Source organism: Symphalangus syndactylus, chromosome 19 (assembly GCF_028878055.3).
Source record: "Symphalangus syndactylus isolate Jambi chromosome 19, NHGRI_mSymSyn1-v2.1_pri, whole genome shotgun sequence".
Taxonomy (NCBI): Eukaryota; Metazoa; Chordata; class Mammalia; order Primates; family Hylobatidae; genus Symphalangus; species Symphalangus syndactylus.
Genome location: NC_072434.2, coordinates 50,077,569 through 50,093,954, shown reverse-complemented (window position 1 = coordinate 50,093,954; position 16,386 = coordinate 50,077,569). Strand labels below are relative to the sequence as shown.

The 16,386-nt window shown below is 34.2% G+C and overlaps 1 protein-coding gene across 10 annotated transcripts in view; it reads right to left on the bottom strand.

The window, feature by feature from the left end:
• Nucleotides 1–16,386, bottom strand: part of DOCK7 (dedicator of cytokinesis 7) — a 246,694-nt gene that overhangs the window by 167,117 nt on the left and 63,191 nt on the right. For all 10 annotated transcript variants that reach the window (XM_055235422.2, XM_055235423.2, XM_055235424.2 and 7 more), the window contains exons 12-14: nt 12,614–12,756; nt 6,931–7,024; nt 5,738–5,900 (exon numbers count right to left, since the gene is read on the bottom strand). In XM_055235422.2, coding sequence (XP_055091397.1) covers nt 5,738–5,900; nt 6,931–7,024; nt 12,614–12,756 — 400 coding nt within the window. The remainder of the gene's footprint in view (nt 1–5,737; nt 5,901–6,930; nt 7,025–12,613; nt 12,757–16,386) is intronic.

Genomic DNA, 16,386 nt, shown 5'->3' with positions numbered 1-16,386 from the left:
GAATACCATGTGTTCTGTGGACATATCTCTTAAAAACTGGATGTCAGTAAAACACATAAGCATTTGCTCAATTAATGTACCTTGATCTATTACAACTCAAATACAACAGTGGTGATCAAGTAAAAATTTGGAACACAAGTAACATTGCATACAATCTATTACCTAACTTCCAGATGATTTCAAATATCCAATAAAAGATTTTTTTCACCATTGAGAAAGATATTTATTTGGTTTACTTAATGTTAACAATTACACTAGTACTTTTTCTAAAATGCTGTGATAGGGTAAGTACTTCCTTGATAAAGCAAGAATTTGATGTAAACCCCACTTGTATGGTACAGTAAGAAACATGTCATTCATTTTCTGATTGTTAGAAACTACCATATATTTGTGTATCTTCATCTACCCCTGTAGAGAATTTGAAAAGATCAGGCCCCTCTTCAGTTAACCCTATGCAAATAAATGTGACCAGCTGTGTGTGGGGGGTAGGGAGGCGCGGGGAACGACAGAGTTTGTTATTTAAAGGTGAAAATCTCTAGCTTCAGGTATAACTTAAATAACAGATTTAAGTCTTTAAGAAGACTCAATATCTTCCAAAGAATATTTTTTTAAAGTGTACATAATAAAAGTAAAACTAATATAGACCTCTTTAGACAGCTTTCTCTGAATTATCTGATAATGAACATAAAAATGAGAAGTGAAAGGTGTATAGGAAATCTGTCACTTTCAGAATACAGTTCTCTTTCCTATGATTTCTCAACTCAAATGCTTCAATGATGTCCATTCATTCCCCCTGTATTCACATAGTTTTAAATTTTTTCCCTATGAGACCCTTTACAATCCTCAAGTTTCTCACTAAAACTAAATACAATATTTAAAACACACATGAACAGTGCTTAAATTCCTAGTTTTTTCAGATATAAATTTGAATCCTCTGGAACTTCAGCTTTGTCATCTATAAAATAGGGATAACCATATTGGTTCTGTGCAGGCTGCTATCAGAGTTAATAGATAATGGCCATATATAAACTAAAAGGAGCCCTAGTATCAACTTTATCTTCCTTTTTTTTTAACATTATTCACTGGGAAAATGTGTACATAAATATTTGTATAGTGACCACTGGTATGTATTATCACAAATTATGTCTTATCCTAAAACATTCCTGAGAAGGCAAAAAGAACTCCAAATGAGCTAAAAGATTATCATTACCATGATCCAGCACAACCATTCAGTTAGCAAATATTTATGGAACTTTCTGTAAATTATTGATGATATTTGTATATTAGCTGTCAGCTGCTGAGGTTGTCATACATCCCTTTTTGTCATTCCAAAATTATTTCTATCTATGCTAGGTTTCCAGATAGGCTTAAGTTTGTTGTTTTTTTTTTAAATAAACTATCAGTTCCTAAACATACAAGCTGTCCAGGAGGCCAAGTTTTTCTAATAGCATCAAATAAACAACCTTTAATGATTTGGTTTTAAGGTCCCATGGGCATTGATGGTCTAATAATACAAAGCAGGCCAATACTGAGTCTGATACAATCTCCCTTTTAAAATAATTCTCTTATCCAATTATACCCCAAATGCCTAGTATCCTCATGCTTTTCAAACCAATCTCTCTCAAGTTGTATAGTGCATGAGTAAATGTAATCTAATAGAGCCAAAAACAATAACAACTTCTATTGAGCATTTAATATGTACTGCATTACTTTATGATATGCACTTTACACGTATTTAATCCTCATAGATTTCTAAGTTATAGGCACTTTTATTATACCCATGTTAAAGGAAGGAAAAATCATTCCTCAATTTTAAATACAGTAAGTCCTCACCTAATGTCATAGATACTGTGACACTGGATAATGTTCTTGGAAACAGTGACTTTAAGAGAAGGACTTTAAGGACCATGTGCAGCAGGTTCTTGAATAATATCATTTTGTTTAGCATTGTTTTGTTATAACATTGACTAGAAAAAAAATGGTTTCGTCACATGTCATTTAGCTTAAAATCCTAGTTTCCAAGAACCTATTAACAATTTTAAGTGAGAACTTACTGTAATTCCTAAAAATGAAACATGGTTACAAAATATTGGTTACAAAAGCCCATCTCCCAATTTTTCATAAGCTACACATATAGTCGTACCATTTCAAGTAACACAAAAATTACTATTTCTTTATGTAATTTGGAGATTGATTATTTTTAAAAGGGAATGGTCAACATTATAATCATATTTTGTTAACTATTTGGCAAAAAAGTAACAACAGGAAAAAAGTCAACCAAGTATAGTAATCACAATTCTACTTCTGAATTTTCATGTAGTATCTAATTTTCTCTACTTCACTGAGGACACTCTTATACTAGAAAATTATTAACCCCTTTCTTAAAATAATGCATTCTTTTTGCTCCAACAGCTCTCACTGGTACATGCTACTAACAGACCACTAGGATCATTTCTATAAACTAAGAAACTTAGTAGCCTTGACATTCTATATCACATTTAATCAATGTCTGTTAACAGGTTAAAGCATTTTATATAAGTTCCTTACAAACGGTATATAAGGAGGAATAAGGTTATGTAAAGCCCTAATCTGAAATCAATTCATTTTGATGAAAAACATTAAAGCCTAAATCAGTATTCATATTCAATAAAAGTTAAATAGGAGTAACTCTAATCTTTATGATGAGCTTAGCAAGTTCTATTATTCTCTGGAAATAAACTGCTCACTCATGAGAGAAAAATGGTTATTCTATAAACATTTAATGAATCCTTTTTCAAAAGCTTCTTGCCTACAATATTAGTTTTACTAATAATGTCTGGAATGAGTATTAACTCTGTAATTAATAGAATGTTTAGATACAGTCCAAACTAAAGGCACTGAGATATGTTAAATGATCTCTCAACATCATTCTCAAATTAATATGCTATAATTCATTTTTATACTTGAAAAATTTAACTCTCAGAATAGAAACTAAGAATAGTTTTTGGACTATCAATTAGCCTTACCAGTACTAACCACTTCAAGTGATAAAGCATTCCACCCTAAAAACCAAAAACAAACCCAAATAAACAAATGATCTTAAACAAGCACTAATACATGTTTACATAATTTCCATTAAACTCAAAAAGCAAAACCATACTAACTTATAATTTATAAAATCCCCTTAAATCATCTGATGTATGAACTTTTTATCTCCTCCAGAAGAGGATGTTACATTAAAACTGGATACATCCTTAAAAGAAAACAACGTGCTGCCTTATTTAGCACGGTATCTTCTCACTTGGTATGAGCACACTACTCAATTCCCATTCAAGTTCTGTAACATGTCTAGATTATCTATATTGGCCCTATTTTCCATTAATTCACAGATAAGATACCCTAGAATCCATTTATATCAAGTGTTTCACTTACATCAACTGTAAGACATTAAAAAAATATTAAACAAATATAAATAATGGTGTAGATTTTGAAGCTAATGTAAGATAAAGCTGTTCTGTTTTAATAAAAATATAGCAAGCGATCTCTACCAATGAGAAATTTTATTTTTATTCAAGTTATATATAATTATGAATGCTGGATGTCCTACCATTCCAAAAGATGAAGAACACAGACAATGAAGTAAGAAGGCTTGGGTTCAAGTCCAAACAAGTCTCCTAATTCAGCCTTCTATCAGTGGAGAAGTGGAGATAATAATACTGCCAGAATTATATAATGTATAAGATTTCTATGAGACTGAATAAACTAATTTAAATGAAATTATGTTCTACAAAGCACTAAATAAATGTTATCATATCAATATGTCAACACGAAATTTCAGAACACCAGTGATAAAATAATTCAAAAAGTCTTAGGGAAAAATAAGACGCAAAAGATTAGCAATCAGTATAATTCTGGACTACTCGAGGGCACTGCTTAAAGCCAGAAGACAGTAGTTATATTTTCAAAATTATGATAGAAAATGATAAAGAATTTAGAATTTTATACCTGGCAAAACTATTGAGAGTAAAGGTAAAGATACTGTCAGACATAAAAGAAAATTTACCTCCCATACATCCTATTTAAGAAAGATACGAAAGGCTTTCAGTGAAATGAGTAAACTAAGGAAAATATATGAAAAATAAGGACTCTATTGCAAAAAAAAAAAAAAAAAATTGCAAAGAAAATTTCCAAGATAATGGTAAATAGGCTCTAAGATGACAATTGTACAGTAAGCCTAAAAAGCCTACAAAACTTCCTCTGCAAGGGAGGAAATTATTGATGTATTTCACTGTACTATAAGAGGTTTTACAGAGAGTTTTAGCGCTAACACATAGAAAAGGAGCCAAATCATGCAGTGTCTTATAGACTGTTAGAAAAAATTCATTCTTTTTCTGCTTGTAATAGAAGCACTGGAGAATTTCAGACACAGGAATGAATGATTTGATTTAGAATTTTCAAAGAATTATCTGGCTGCAATGTTGAGAAGTGACTGAGACAGGAATAGAAATAAGATAGCCAAATTAGTAAGGATAGCAAAATTCGAGATCAGAGGCTGTCTAATATGGTAGCCTTTAGCCCCATGTGGTTATTAAACACTTGAAATGTGGCTCATCTGAATTGAAATGTGCTTTAAGTATAAAATACACACTAAATTTTGAAGTTAGCAAAAGAGAAAAGAAGTAAAATATCTCAATAATTCTTAATATTTATTGCATGTTGAAATGATAATACTTTAGATACACTGGTTTCGATGACATATATGATTAAAATTAACTTTATCTGTTTCTTTTTTTAATGTAGCGATTATAAAATTTTAAATTGCAAATGTGGTTCCCATTATATTTCTGTTTCACAGTGCTGATCTAGATGGTGACAGACTAGAATTTTTAGAAGGTGGAAGTAGTAAGAAATACAGATCAGGATAGATTTTGAAAGCAGAGCCTATGTAACTTGTTGGCTGAATAAATGTGAGGGGTAAGGAAAGGAAAGAAATCATAGTAATTCCAACAATTTTGTCCTCAGGAACTTGGTAAATGGTGGTAAAAATATACTAGGATGGGGAAGTCTAGGATGAAATCCAAAATTCTGTTTTAGACTCTTACACCTGAGCTGCCCTGCTGAATATCCCAACAGACATGTCAAGTTCTGGTCTCAGCATTCACAAATAAAGGGCATATCATTCATAAGGAGTACATGCAAATGGCACCCCCAGAGTTATGTAATGTTCAGTCTGAAAAGTTGTATCTGACAACTTCATGTCAAGTATCCTCTAGATAGGATATACTCAACAAATATTGTTGATTTATTAGAACATAATGCAGGCACATAAATTTGATTCTTGTGTAATGCTAGATTCTGCTACTAAAAACATTTGAGAAAACATAGTAATTAGGAGTTCAAATGTTTTAACTTAAGAGCCCAGGAATCAAATCTCATCACCATCACACTAAGGCGCAATGCTCAGCAAAATGTTTAACCTCTCTGACCCTCGGTTTACTCACCTCTAAAATAAAGGTAAAATCTACCTCAAATAATGAGGATTAAATAAGACTAAAAAAGATAAAGCATGTAAGGTAATTAACATTATACCTGACACACAGAAAGCCTTAATACGTGAAAACTATTAATAAAATTGTGCGGCAAGAGATAAAGTAACAAAACTACTTAAGATTTTTGGAGAGTTTTATTCTAGTTATACTTTAATATTTTAGAATATACAGTTTCTTCTATCAGAATTCTCCAAATTAAAATCTCTTACCTGTAAGTAGTGTTTGGAACATAAACATCCCTTGCGGGAAACTCTAAGATTTCTCTGGTAGGTCTAACTCTACTGTCAGGGTAAAGCTTCACTTGAAGCAGCTCCGGAGTTAGGCAATAATGGGGATTTTCAGGTGCGGGAGAAATGTCTATCTTGAGCTGAGCTGCAAATTATATATTAAAAAACAATGTAAAGATAATAAAAAACTCTATGTTAAACATGTTTTTTAAAGGACTTGGATCCTATTTTTGTAAGAAGTCTGGGAAGAATATTACAGAAACCAAATTTGTATTATTATCATCTCACGCCTCTAAATCATTTCATTTTGCAAAGTCTCAAACTTAAAAATTACTGATGCAGACATAAATGCATGTAAAATAATAAATGCTTATTAAATAAATGAATGGGAATGAAGGAATGAAGAGCAAAAATAGAAAAAAAAAAGAGGGATCTAGCATAGGAACAAGCTAAGTCATTTCAAAGGTTAAATGACTTAGTTTTGACTTAACAAACTTAAAGATATTTTTACCCTGGAATGGTTTGCTCCAACCATAATATGAATCTATTTTTTAATATTTACCATTCTGTTACCATTCCAGAAAATAATTTTAAGCCATGATATTATTCATCACACTCACTTCAGTACAGTAATTCCCCCCCATCCCCCACTGGAGATATATTTTAAGACCCAACCCCTAGTGGATGCCTGAAACTGCAGATAGTACCCAACCTTATAGATACTGTTTTTCCCTATACATACATGCCTACAATAAAGTTAAATTTATAAATTAGGCAAAGTAAGAGATTAATACCCGTAACTCATAATAAAACAGAGCAATTATAACAATATACTATAATAAATGTTATATGAATGTGGTCTCATTCTCTCTCTCCCTCTCTCCAAATATCTTATATTTTCACATCGTGGTTGACTACATGTAACTGAAACTTAGGAAAGAGAAACAATAGGTAAGTGGGGACTACTGCACTCAAAGTACCAAAGATGCTGAATCCTGCATCTAAACTGTCAGATCACATGATAGTTAATAAAGTGAAGAAGACTGACAGGCATTGGGCATAGAAAAATGTCTGGGCCAGATAAATAAAAAAAAAAAGAATACATAATTATAAGCAATACAACATATTAGTGATAATAATAGTTGCAATCATTTCTACTCAAAATTTTTAAATACCTGTAATAGGTCTTAGTCGCCGTAAGACAGAAGATGGCCTTCTCATATCAGCAAGGAATTTGTAGAGATCTTCATCACTTAAGCGGTCTCCTTCCTGATTTCAATAATAGAGGAAAAAGTATTTGATAAAACAAATATAGCCGGGCACAGTGTGGCTCATGCCTGTAATCCTAGCACTTTGGGAGGCTGAGGCGGGCGGATCATCTGAGGTCAAGAGTTTGAAACCAGCCTGGCCAACATGGTGAAACCCCGTCTCTACTAAAAACACAAAAAAAATTAGCCAGGCATGGTGGCACGTGTCTGTAGTCCCAGCTACATGGGAGGCTGAGGCAAGAGAATCACGGGAGATGGAGGTTGCAGTGAGCCAAGATCACATCACTGCACTCTAGCTGGGGTGATGGAGCAAGACTCCATCTCAAAAATAAACAAATAAATACATAAAAAATAAAAAATATATATATGATGAAAAATAAATTCATAGTTTGTAAGTAAGCATGCCCTTATGCCTACAATGTAGTTAGAATAAAAAATTAAATTAAATTAAAATAATTATGATTATAAATATATCATACTAGTTTATTTCCTTTTTTATTTTTTCAAATTTTACTAAGATTTAATAATACCACTGTCTATCTTTTTTCTTACTTATAGTCCATTATCTATGCCTATAAAGTATTACAAAATACTCTCAAATATAGAAAACCAATACAAGTTACTGGCCGGGCGCGGTGGCTCACGCCTGTAATCCCAGCACTTTGGGAGGCCGAGGCGGGCAGATCATGAGGTCAGGAGATCGAGACCATCCTGGCCAACACAGTGAAGCCCTGTCTCTCCTAAAAAATACAAAAAAAATTAGCCGGGCGTGATGGCAGGTGCCTGTAGTCCCAGCTACTCAGGAGGCTGAGGCAGAAGAATGGCGTGAACTCGGGAGGCGGAGCTTGCAGTGAGCTGAGTTCGTCCCACTGCACTCCAGCCTGGACGACAAAGCGAGACTCCGTCTCAAAAAAAAAAAAAGAAAGAAAGAAAACCAATACAAGTTAGAGATAGATGAAAAGAAGAGAAAAATAAGAATACAGACATAAAACAGAATCAAAAAGCAAACATATAAAAATACTTGAGTCTCATAAATTTATTACTCTTTAGTTCATATTTGTGTTTTCAACTTTATATCACAAATTTCTCCAATGCAAAATTGCAGCACTGGCTAAGGTGAGGAGGAGAAGAAGGAAGAAAGGAGGAAGAGAGAGGAAGAAGAGGGAGGAAGGATTTAGATGAGGGAGGGAAGGGGAGGAGGAATAGGAGGAGAAAGAAACTACTGTTAAGGAAAATCACAACTACCCTGATACTAAGGCCAGAAAGAAAACTCCAAAAGGACTTCAACCAATATGAAAAGAGATCTTGAAAAAAACAAATTACCCATAGCCAATTAACACAAATATTCAATTTAATGTTAATATTTTTTTCTTCTTACAATTAAGATAGCTAGGGTTTTTATTCTTTTATTGAAGAGTCAGTCTTTAGATTTTATCAATCCCATCTTCCTGCTTTGACATTTTATTGTTTTATGCATATTTCATATATTGTTCTTTTATCTTATTTGGTAATGAATATATTTGAGGCTACTTTATTACTGTCAACTCACCTTGAGCCACAACCCATTTGTTCTTCATCGTTATATTTTAAACAAGGATATAGAATTGATCTTTTATCTCACTATTTAGAAAAAATAATTCTTTTTTTTTTTTTTTTTTTTTTTTTTTTGAGACAGTCTCGCTCTTTCACCCAGGCTGGAGTGCAGTGGCGCGATCTCGGCTCACTGCAGGCTCCGCCCCCCAGGGTTCACGCCATTCTCCTGCCTCAGCCTCCCTTGTAGCTGGGACTACAGGCGCCTGCTACCTCGCCCGGCTAATTTTTTGTATTTTTAGTAGAGACGGGGTTTCACCGTGTTAGCCAGGATGGTCTCGATCTCCTGACCTCGTGATCTGCCCGCCTCGGCCTCCCAAAGTGCTGGGATTACAGGCGTGAGCCACCGCGCCCGGCCGAAAAAATAATTCTTAATTTCTAAGTGGTTATAGGTTTTTATTAATAACATAAAAGGCTTTTAGTTTTATTGAGTTACGGTTAGAAAATCTGACTTTACAAGGTTTCTTCAGTGACCCAATATAACTAATTATTGCAAATGTTCCATCAGTTGTTGAAAAAGTATATTCTTTTCTTGTGCATACAGAAATAATATAAACTTTTTTGAGACCAAGTTGCCAACACATGAAATTAATTTTTAAATGGTCCTTATTCATAATATATTCAGATTACCTCTAGTCTTCATTATTTCTATTTCACCCATTAAATTATATTTTCTCTTTTGGTACTTATTGGTCTCCATTCTTTACTCCCTGTTTCCATGCCTTTTTGGTGAGTGAGGCACAATTCCCTCCCTAGGCTTGGCCACATGCCTTGCTTTGCCAGTAAGCAAACATGATGCAAAAAGAGGCTTGAAAAACATTTGCACAATTTAATTTGCTCTCTCTCTTGAACTTTTGTCAGAGCTATGAGAAGATGACCAAGCTAGCCTGCTAGAAGACGAGAGTAGAATTTGAGAGGCATGCCACAGAGCTGAGTCATTTCTGTCTTCCCAGTAGAAGTCAGCCTATATTAGCTGATCTCAGCCAACCTCCAAACTTGTGAATGAGCCTAGTTCACTGGAGCAGTCTAGCTGATACCCTTTCCTCTACATTGGTTGCTTACTGTCCTGTACCACTGAAAAAAATAGACAACTTATATATGTCAACAAATAGAACAAATGTCTTCAAAACTATTGTGTGGGTTTGATTTTGTTTTTAAATATCTATGTATTTCTAATAATTTTGACTTCACACATTTTATTTATTTTGAGAAAAGGCCTCACTTTGTCACCCAGGCTGGAATGCAGTGGCATTATAACTGCTCACTGCAGCCTCAACCTCCTGGGCTCAAACAATTCTCCCGTCTCAACCTCCCAAGTAGCTGGGACTAGAGGTATGCACCAACATGCCCAGCTAATATTTTTTATTTTTATAGAAACAAGGTCAGCCGGGTGTGGCGGCTCACACCTGTAATCCCAGCACTTTGGGAGGCTGAGACGGGCGGATCACGAGGTCAGGAGATCGAGACCATCTCGGACAACACGGTGAAACCCCGTCTCTACTAAAAATACAAAAAATTAGCCGGGCATGGTGGCAGGCGCCTGTAGTCCCAGCTACTCGGGAGGCTGAGGCAGGAGAATGGCATGAACCCGGGAGGCGGAGCTTGCAGTGAGCCCCGAGATTGCACCACTGCACTCCAGCCTGGGTGAGAGAGCAAGACTCAAAAAAAAAAAAAAAAAAAAAAAAAGAAACAAGGTCTCACCATGTTGCCCAGGCTAGCCTCGAACTCCTGGGCTCAAGCGACCCTCCAGCCTTGGCCTCCTAAAGGGCTGGGATTACAGGCATGAGCCAACATGCCTGGCCAACACATTTTAAATCTGTACATAAATACTAATGATTACTATATCCCTACTGTAGACAGTAATCTCTCCTAAACCGAAAAAGAAAAAACTGCCTTCTGTGTCTCATTTAGGGAAAAATCTGTGCCTTGAATTCTACTTAATTAAAATGGTAATCTCTGTTTTTAACTTAATTTGCACTTGCCTGATGCATAATTTTCTAGCTACTTAAAAATAGTTACAAAAATAGTATATGCTCATGGTTAAAAATTTTTAATACAGAACCATATTAAACAGTTTCTGTACTGTAAACATTTTCCACTGCTCCACGTTTCCAGCAATCATTTATTTTTAAGTTTTCATAATCATTTTGTGCTACTTTCCAGTTATAGTAACAGTATTCAAAACAGTGTCCAGAACATGGGATGAATGCTCAAAAAATACTGGTTGGATAAATAGATAGGGGGTGGATGGCTTGTTGATTTATGCTTATAATACCAATTTATTGATAAATAGCAGGCTGAAGAAATGAAAAGAAAGCTGTGGAAATACCAGCAGAAGTGTTGCAGCAGCTGAAGAAGTAGAAAGAGGGCGAAGTAACATACCTGCAAGGTTGTGTCACTGTAGCAAATCTACTACCCCATTTCCTAGCTATATCTGGTCTATCACTTTATCCAAGTGTAGTCTTCTCTAGACTCTCTTTTACTACTGTCCATAATAAAAAGACCAATACCATTTGAGACATTTATCACTGGCTTTTTTTCCTATGAGTTTCTCAGAGTAGCTGCCTATGAATATTACTGATATGTAACAGTGAAGGGGACTTCAAGTAGATTGCTATCTGTCTATTCAAGGTCCATTCAATTGAGGTCTACCCTCAATTCCTGCCCTCTCAAGTTACGAGATATCAGTAAGCCAGGATTTCCTCTTCTTACTCAGAATAACATCTCAGAAAAAGGAATTTTGAAGGAATTATTAGCATTTTCCCTTAATCCACTCCAAAACATGTACTACTCCAGTTTGTTACGCTAATAGAAATTTTCTCCCCATTCTTATACGGTTCCAGTCACCTAGTCATTTACAACAAAGACTTTCAAAATTTTCTGATCTTGATTCATGACACAGAATCCATTTTACATCAAAATCTAGTATATACATATATACATGTGTACACTCATACAAAAGGGGGAGGGGGTGAACAACTCCCTGAAGCAATATTTAACCTTACTACATGCAATGCACTATTTTTTCTATTCTACTCATGTTTTCTTTTCTTTTTTAACCTGGGTGTCATCTACTAAGCTGATTTTCATTATCATTAAGAATCATGACTGGCATTGGAAAAATACAGATTTGACTCATGGTTAAAAGTGAAGGGAACAGGTTTGCAAAGAGTAAAATACCTTTGATAGAGCACATCTTGGATCTATACATTCACCTCTAAAAATAACACTGACCTCACTTTAGCACATAATGCACTCCTAGGGCCTGAAAGTTCTATTTCACATATTATGAATATGATAGTTTAGGCCAAAAATACTTGTGTGGGGAAGACATGTAGGCCACATACTCATTCTCATAAAGAAAATTCATAAACAACCAATGTTTAAGAAAAGTTACACTATTAACAATTTGGAAATAGGATACAGGCTGGACATGGTGGCTCACGCCTGTAATCCCTGCACTTTGGGAAGCCGAGGAGGGTGGATCATGAGGTCAGGAGTTCGAGACCAGCCTGGCCAACATTTAGTATCTTGTCTCTACTAAAAAATACAAAAATTCGCCGGGCATGGTGGGCGCCTGTAATCCCAGCTACTCAGGAGGCTGAGGCAGGCAGAACTGCTTGAACCTGGGAGGCGGAGGTTGCAGTGAGCCGAGATCGTGCCACTGCACTCCAGCCTGGGCAACAGAGCGAGACTCTGTCTCAAGAAGAAGGAAAAAAAAAACAAAAAAAAAAACAGGATACAGGTATGAAAGATGGATTTTGATGCATTATTAGTCATGGTCAACATTTCACATTTAAATAAATATAATGCTAAAATAATAGGAACAATATAAATCGTTTCTCATTCTTATAGTTGCTTTTGTTATTTTTATTCTTAAAGTTTTTAAGTTTCTTGGAATCACCCTCGCATACATGTATAGTACAATTACTACCTTTCTGAAACTAAAAATATTTATGCACAAACATCTCCCCAAAATTCCTACATGACAGAACAATACCTGCTTAAAAAAATTTGTCACTGTGAGAGTAGCTGGTCGAAAGCTCGTCAAGTTACAAGCATCATCTCCACTTGTTGTCCTTTCAAGTGATCGTCTGCCAACAATACTAGAATTCCTCCTTTCTGACCAAGACCCTTTTCGTTCTACAAAAGAATTAAAAAAAACATTCATTTTCATAAAAGTTAAATTTTGTTTTAAAGTAGCTTTCCAAACACAAGGAAGAATCTACTAAATTGAAAATTACCCACTCAGCGTATCAAGTATAGTAGGAGAATTTTGCTTTTAGAGAGATTAGTAACAAAGTACCTAAATCTTCTGGTTGTCTTTTTACAACATCACAGGTGTAAAAATAAGTTACTAACATGCAAAGATCTATGGACATGACAAATGATGAGCCACAAGGAACAGCTACAGAGGAAGTATGCATTTACTACAAAATGTTTACCACAGGGAAATTTTAGTCATCATTAATCGTCCCTCAGTCTTAGCTCTTTAGTTTGAAAGAAAATTGTAAGATAACTTGTATTCAAAGTACTTGCAAGATAATCCTATTATTTAAAACCAACAGAACTAGACTGAAGATTAACAAGGAAATAGAATACTTGCACAAAACTATAAACAAACTAGACCTAATGGACATTTACACTACACTACACTAAGCAAGAGCAGAATATACATTCTTGTCAAGCACTTAGAAAATATTCTCTAAAACAGTCTATATACTAAGCCATAAAACAAGACACAATACATTCAAAGAGATTAAAATCATATAAAATATGTTCTCCAACAACAGAAGAATTAAACTATAAATCAAAAACAGAAGAAAATTTGGGGAATTCACAAATGTGTGTAAGTATAACAGCCCATTTAAAAAATAGCTAATGGATAAAGAAGGAATAATAGAAATTACAAAGTATTTAAGATGTATGAAAATGCAAAAACAACATACCAAAGCATTGCTAAAGCAGTGCTCGGGGGATGATTTATAGCTATTAATGTCTATTTTAAAAAGAACTATCTCAAATCAGTAATATAACCTCAGACTTCAACAAACTACAAAAGAAGAGAAACTAAATCCAAAATCAGCAGAAGGCTACAAGAGACAACTGCAGAGTGGAACTAAGGAAAAGAGAAACTATAAAAACCATACAGAAAAATCAATTAAACCAAAAACTGTTTCTTCAAAAGATAAACCTGACAAATCTTTAGCTAAAATGATGAACCAAAAAAAAAAAAGAAGACTCAAATTACTAAAATCAGGAATGAAAGAAGAGATATCATTTACAGACTTTACAGAGTAAAAGGAATAAAGGAATATACAGCAATACTATGAACAACTGCAGGCCAACACTTAGATTCGATACCAACTAGATAACTTTGATGAAATTGACAAATTTCTAGAAAGATACAAAGTATTTATATTAAAACTGACTCAAGATGAAAGAAAATGTGAATAGACCTAAAACAAGTAAAGAGATCGAGTTAGTAATGAAAAAACTTACCACAAAGAAAAGACCAGGCCATGACAGGTTCACTGGTGAATTCTTCCAAACTTTCAAAGAATTAATACCAATCCTTCAAAAACCCTTCCGAAAAAACGGAATGAACACTTCACAACTCATTCTATGAGGCCAGTATTACCCTGATACCAAAACCAGACACAGTCATCAAAAGAAAGAAAAACTATAGACTAATATACCTTATGAATATAGATGCAAAAATCCTAAACAAAATACTAGCAAACAGACTCCAACAACACATAAAAAAGATTACATGCCGTGACCAAGCAAGACTTTTCCCAGGAATTTAAGGTTAATTTAATATCCAAAAACCACATCATCACATTTAATGCAACACCACATTAAAAGGATACAGGACAAAAAATTTTAATAGAGGCATAAAAAGTATTTTACAAAATCTAACAGACTTTCATGATAAAAACACTTCTAAAAATTAGGGATAGAAGAGAACTTCCTCAATCTACCAAAATACATCTATGAAAAGCCAACAGCAAATATCATACTTGATGGTGAAAGACTGAATGTATTTTCCCTAAAGTCAAGAATAAGACAAGGATATCCACTCTTGTCATTTCTAAAACATTGCAGAAGAGGTTCTAATAAAGACAGAAAAGAAAAAGAAACAAAAGGCACCCAGACTGAAAACGAAAAGTGCAGATGACATGATTTTGTATGCAGAAAATCCTAAAAAATCTGGGGAAAAAAAAGAATAACAATTCGAATTTAGTAAACAAATTCAAAAAGGTTTCAGAGTATAAGATCAATATAGAAAAGTCAATTTTATTTCTATACACTAGAAATGGACATTCTAAAGACAGAATTAAGAAAACAATTCAATTTAAAATATTATCAAGAAACAATAAAATACTAGGGTATAAATTTAACAAGAGAAAGACTTGTACACTGAAAATGACACAACGCTGAAAAAAATGAAAAAGATTTAAATAAATGAAAAAAATTTCATGTTCATAGATTCAAAGATTTAAAATTGTTAAAATGGCAACAATCTATAAATTGACTTAGAGATTCAATGTCAGCCCTATCAAAATCCCAGATGCCTTTGTGCACAAACCGACAGCTGGTCCTAAATTTATATGGAAATAAAAGAAACCCAAAATTGCCAAAATAAATCTTGAAACAGGATAAAAGTTGGAAGACCCACTCTTCTCAATTTCAAAACTTACTTCAAAGGTAAAGTAATATGGTATAGCAGCAGTCCCCAACCTTTCTGGCACCAAGGACTGGTTTCATGGAAGAAAATTTTTCCACAGATGGGGATGGGGGGATCGTTTCAGGATGATTCAAGCGCATTACATTTATCATTAGAGTCCTATAAGGTGCACGTAACCTAGATCCCTTGCATATGCAGCTCACAATAGGGTTCATGCTCCTACCAAAATCTAATGCCACTACTGATCTGACAGGAGGCAGAGCTCAGGTGATAATGCTAGCTCAGCTGCTGGTCACCTACTGCTCCATGGCCCAGATCCTAACAGGCCACAGACAGGTACCTGTCCGCCACCTGGGAGTTAGGAACCCCTGCAGTAAAGCACTGGCATACAGATCAATGGAATGGGATTGAGAGTCCAGAAATAAATCCCACATGAATGGTCAATTGACTTTCAATAAGGGATCTAAGAAAATTCAATGGGAAAAGAATAGCCTTTTTAATAAATGGTGCTGAAACAACTGGATATCCACATAAAAAGAATGAAATTGGACTCCTACCTCATAACATACAAATATTAACTCAAAATGGATTATTATAAACCTAAATGTAACAGCTGAAACTATAAAACTCTTACAAGAATACATACAAGTAAATTTTGATTCATATTACGTAATTGTTTCTTAGATAAAACACCAAAAGCACAGTGACAAAAGAAAAAAATAGAAAAATGTAATTTCATCAAAATTTAAAACTTCTGTGTTATGAACAATACCATCAAGAAAAGTGAACTCACAGACTCGGAGAAAATATTTGCTATCATATATTAGGTAAGGAATTTGCATCCTGAACATATAAAGAACTCCTACAACTCAATGCCAAGAAGGTTAAAACCCCATTTAAAAAATAGGCATCAACTATTAATAAATAATAAAAAGACCAAAGTCATTAAAAAATGAGCAAAGGTTAAAAATACCTATTACTCCAAGAAAGATACACAAATAGCCAATACACACAAAATGATGCTTAATATCGCTAGCTATTAAGAAAAGGTAAATCCAACCTACAATGAGTACCACTTCACT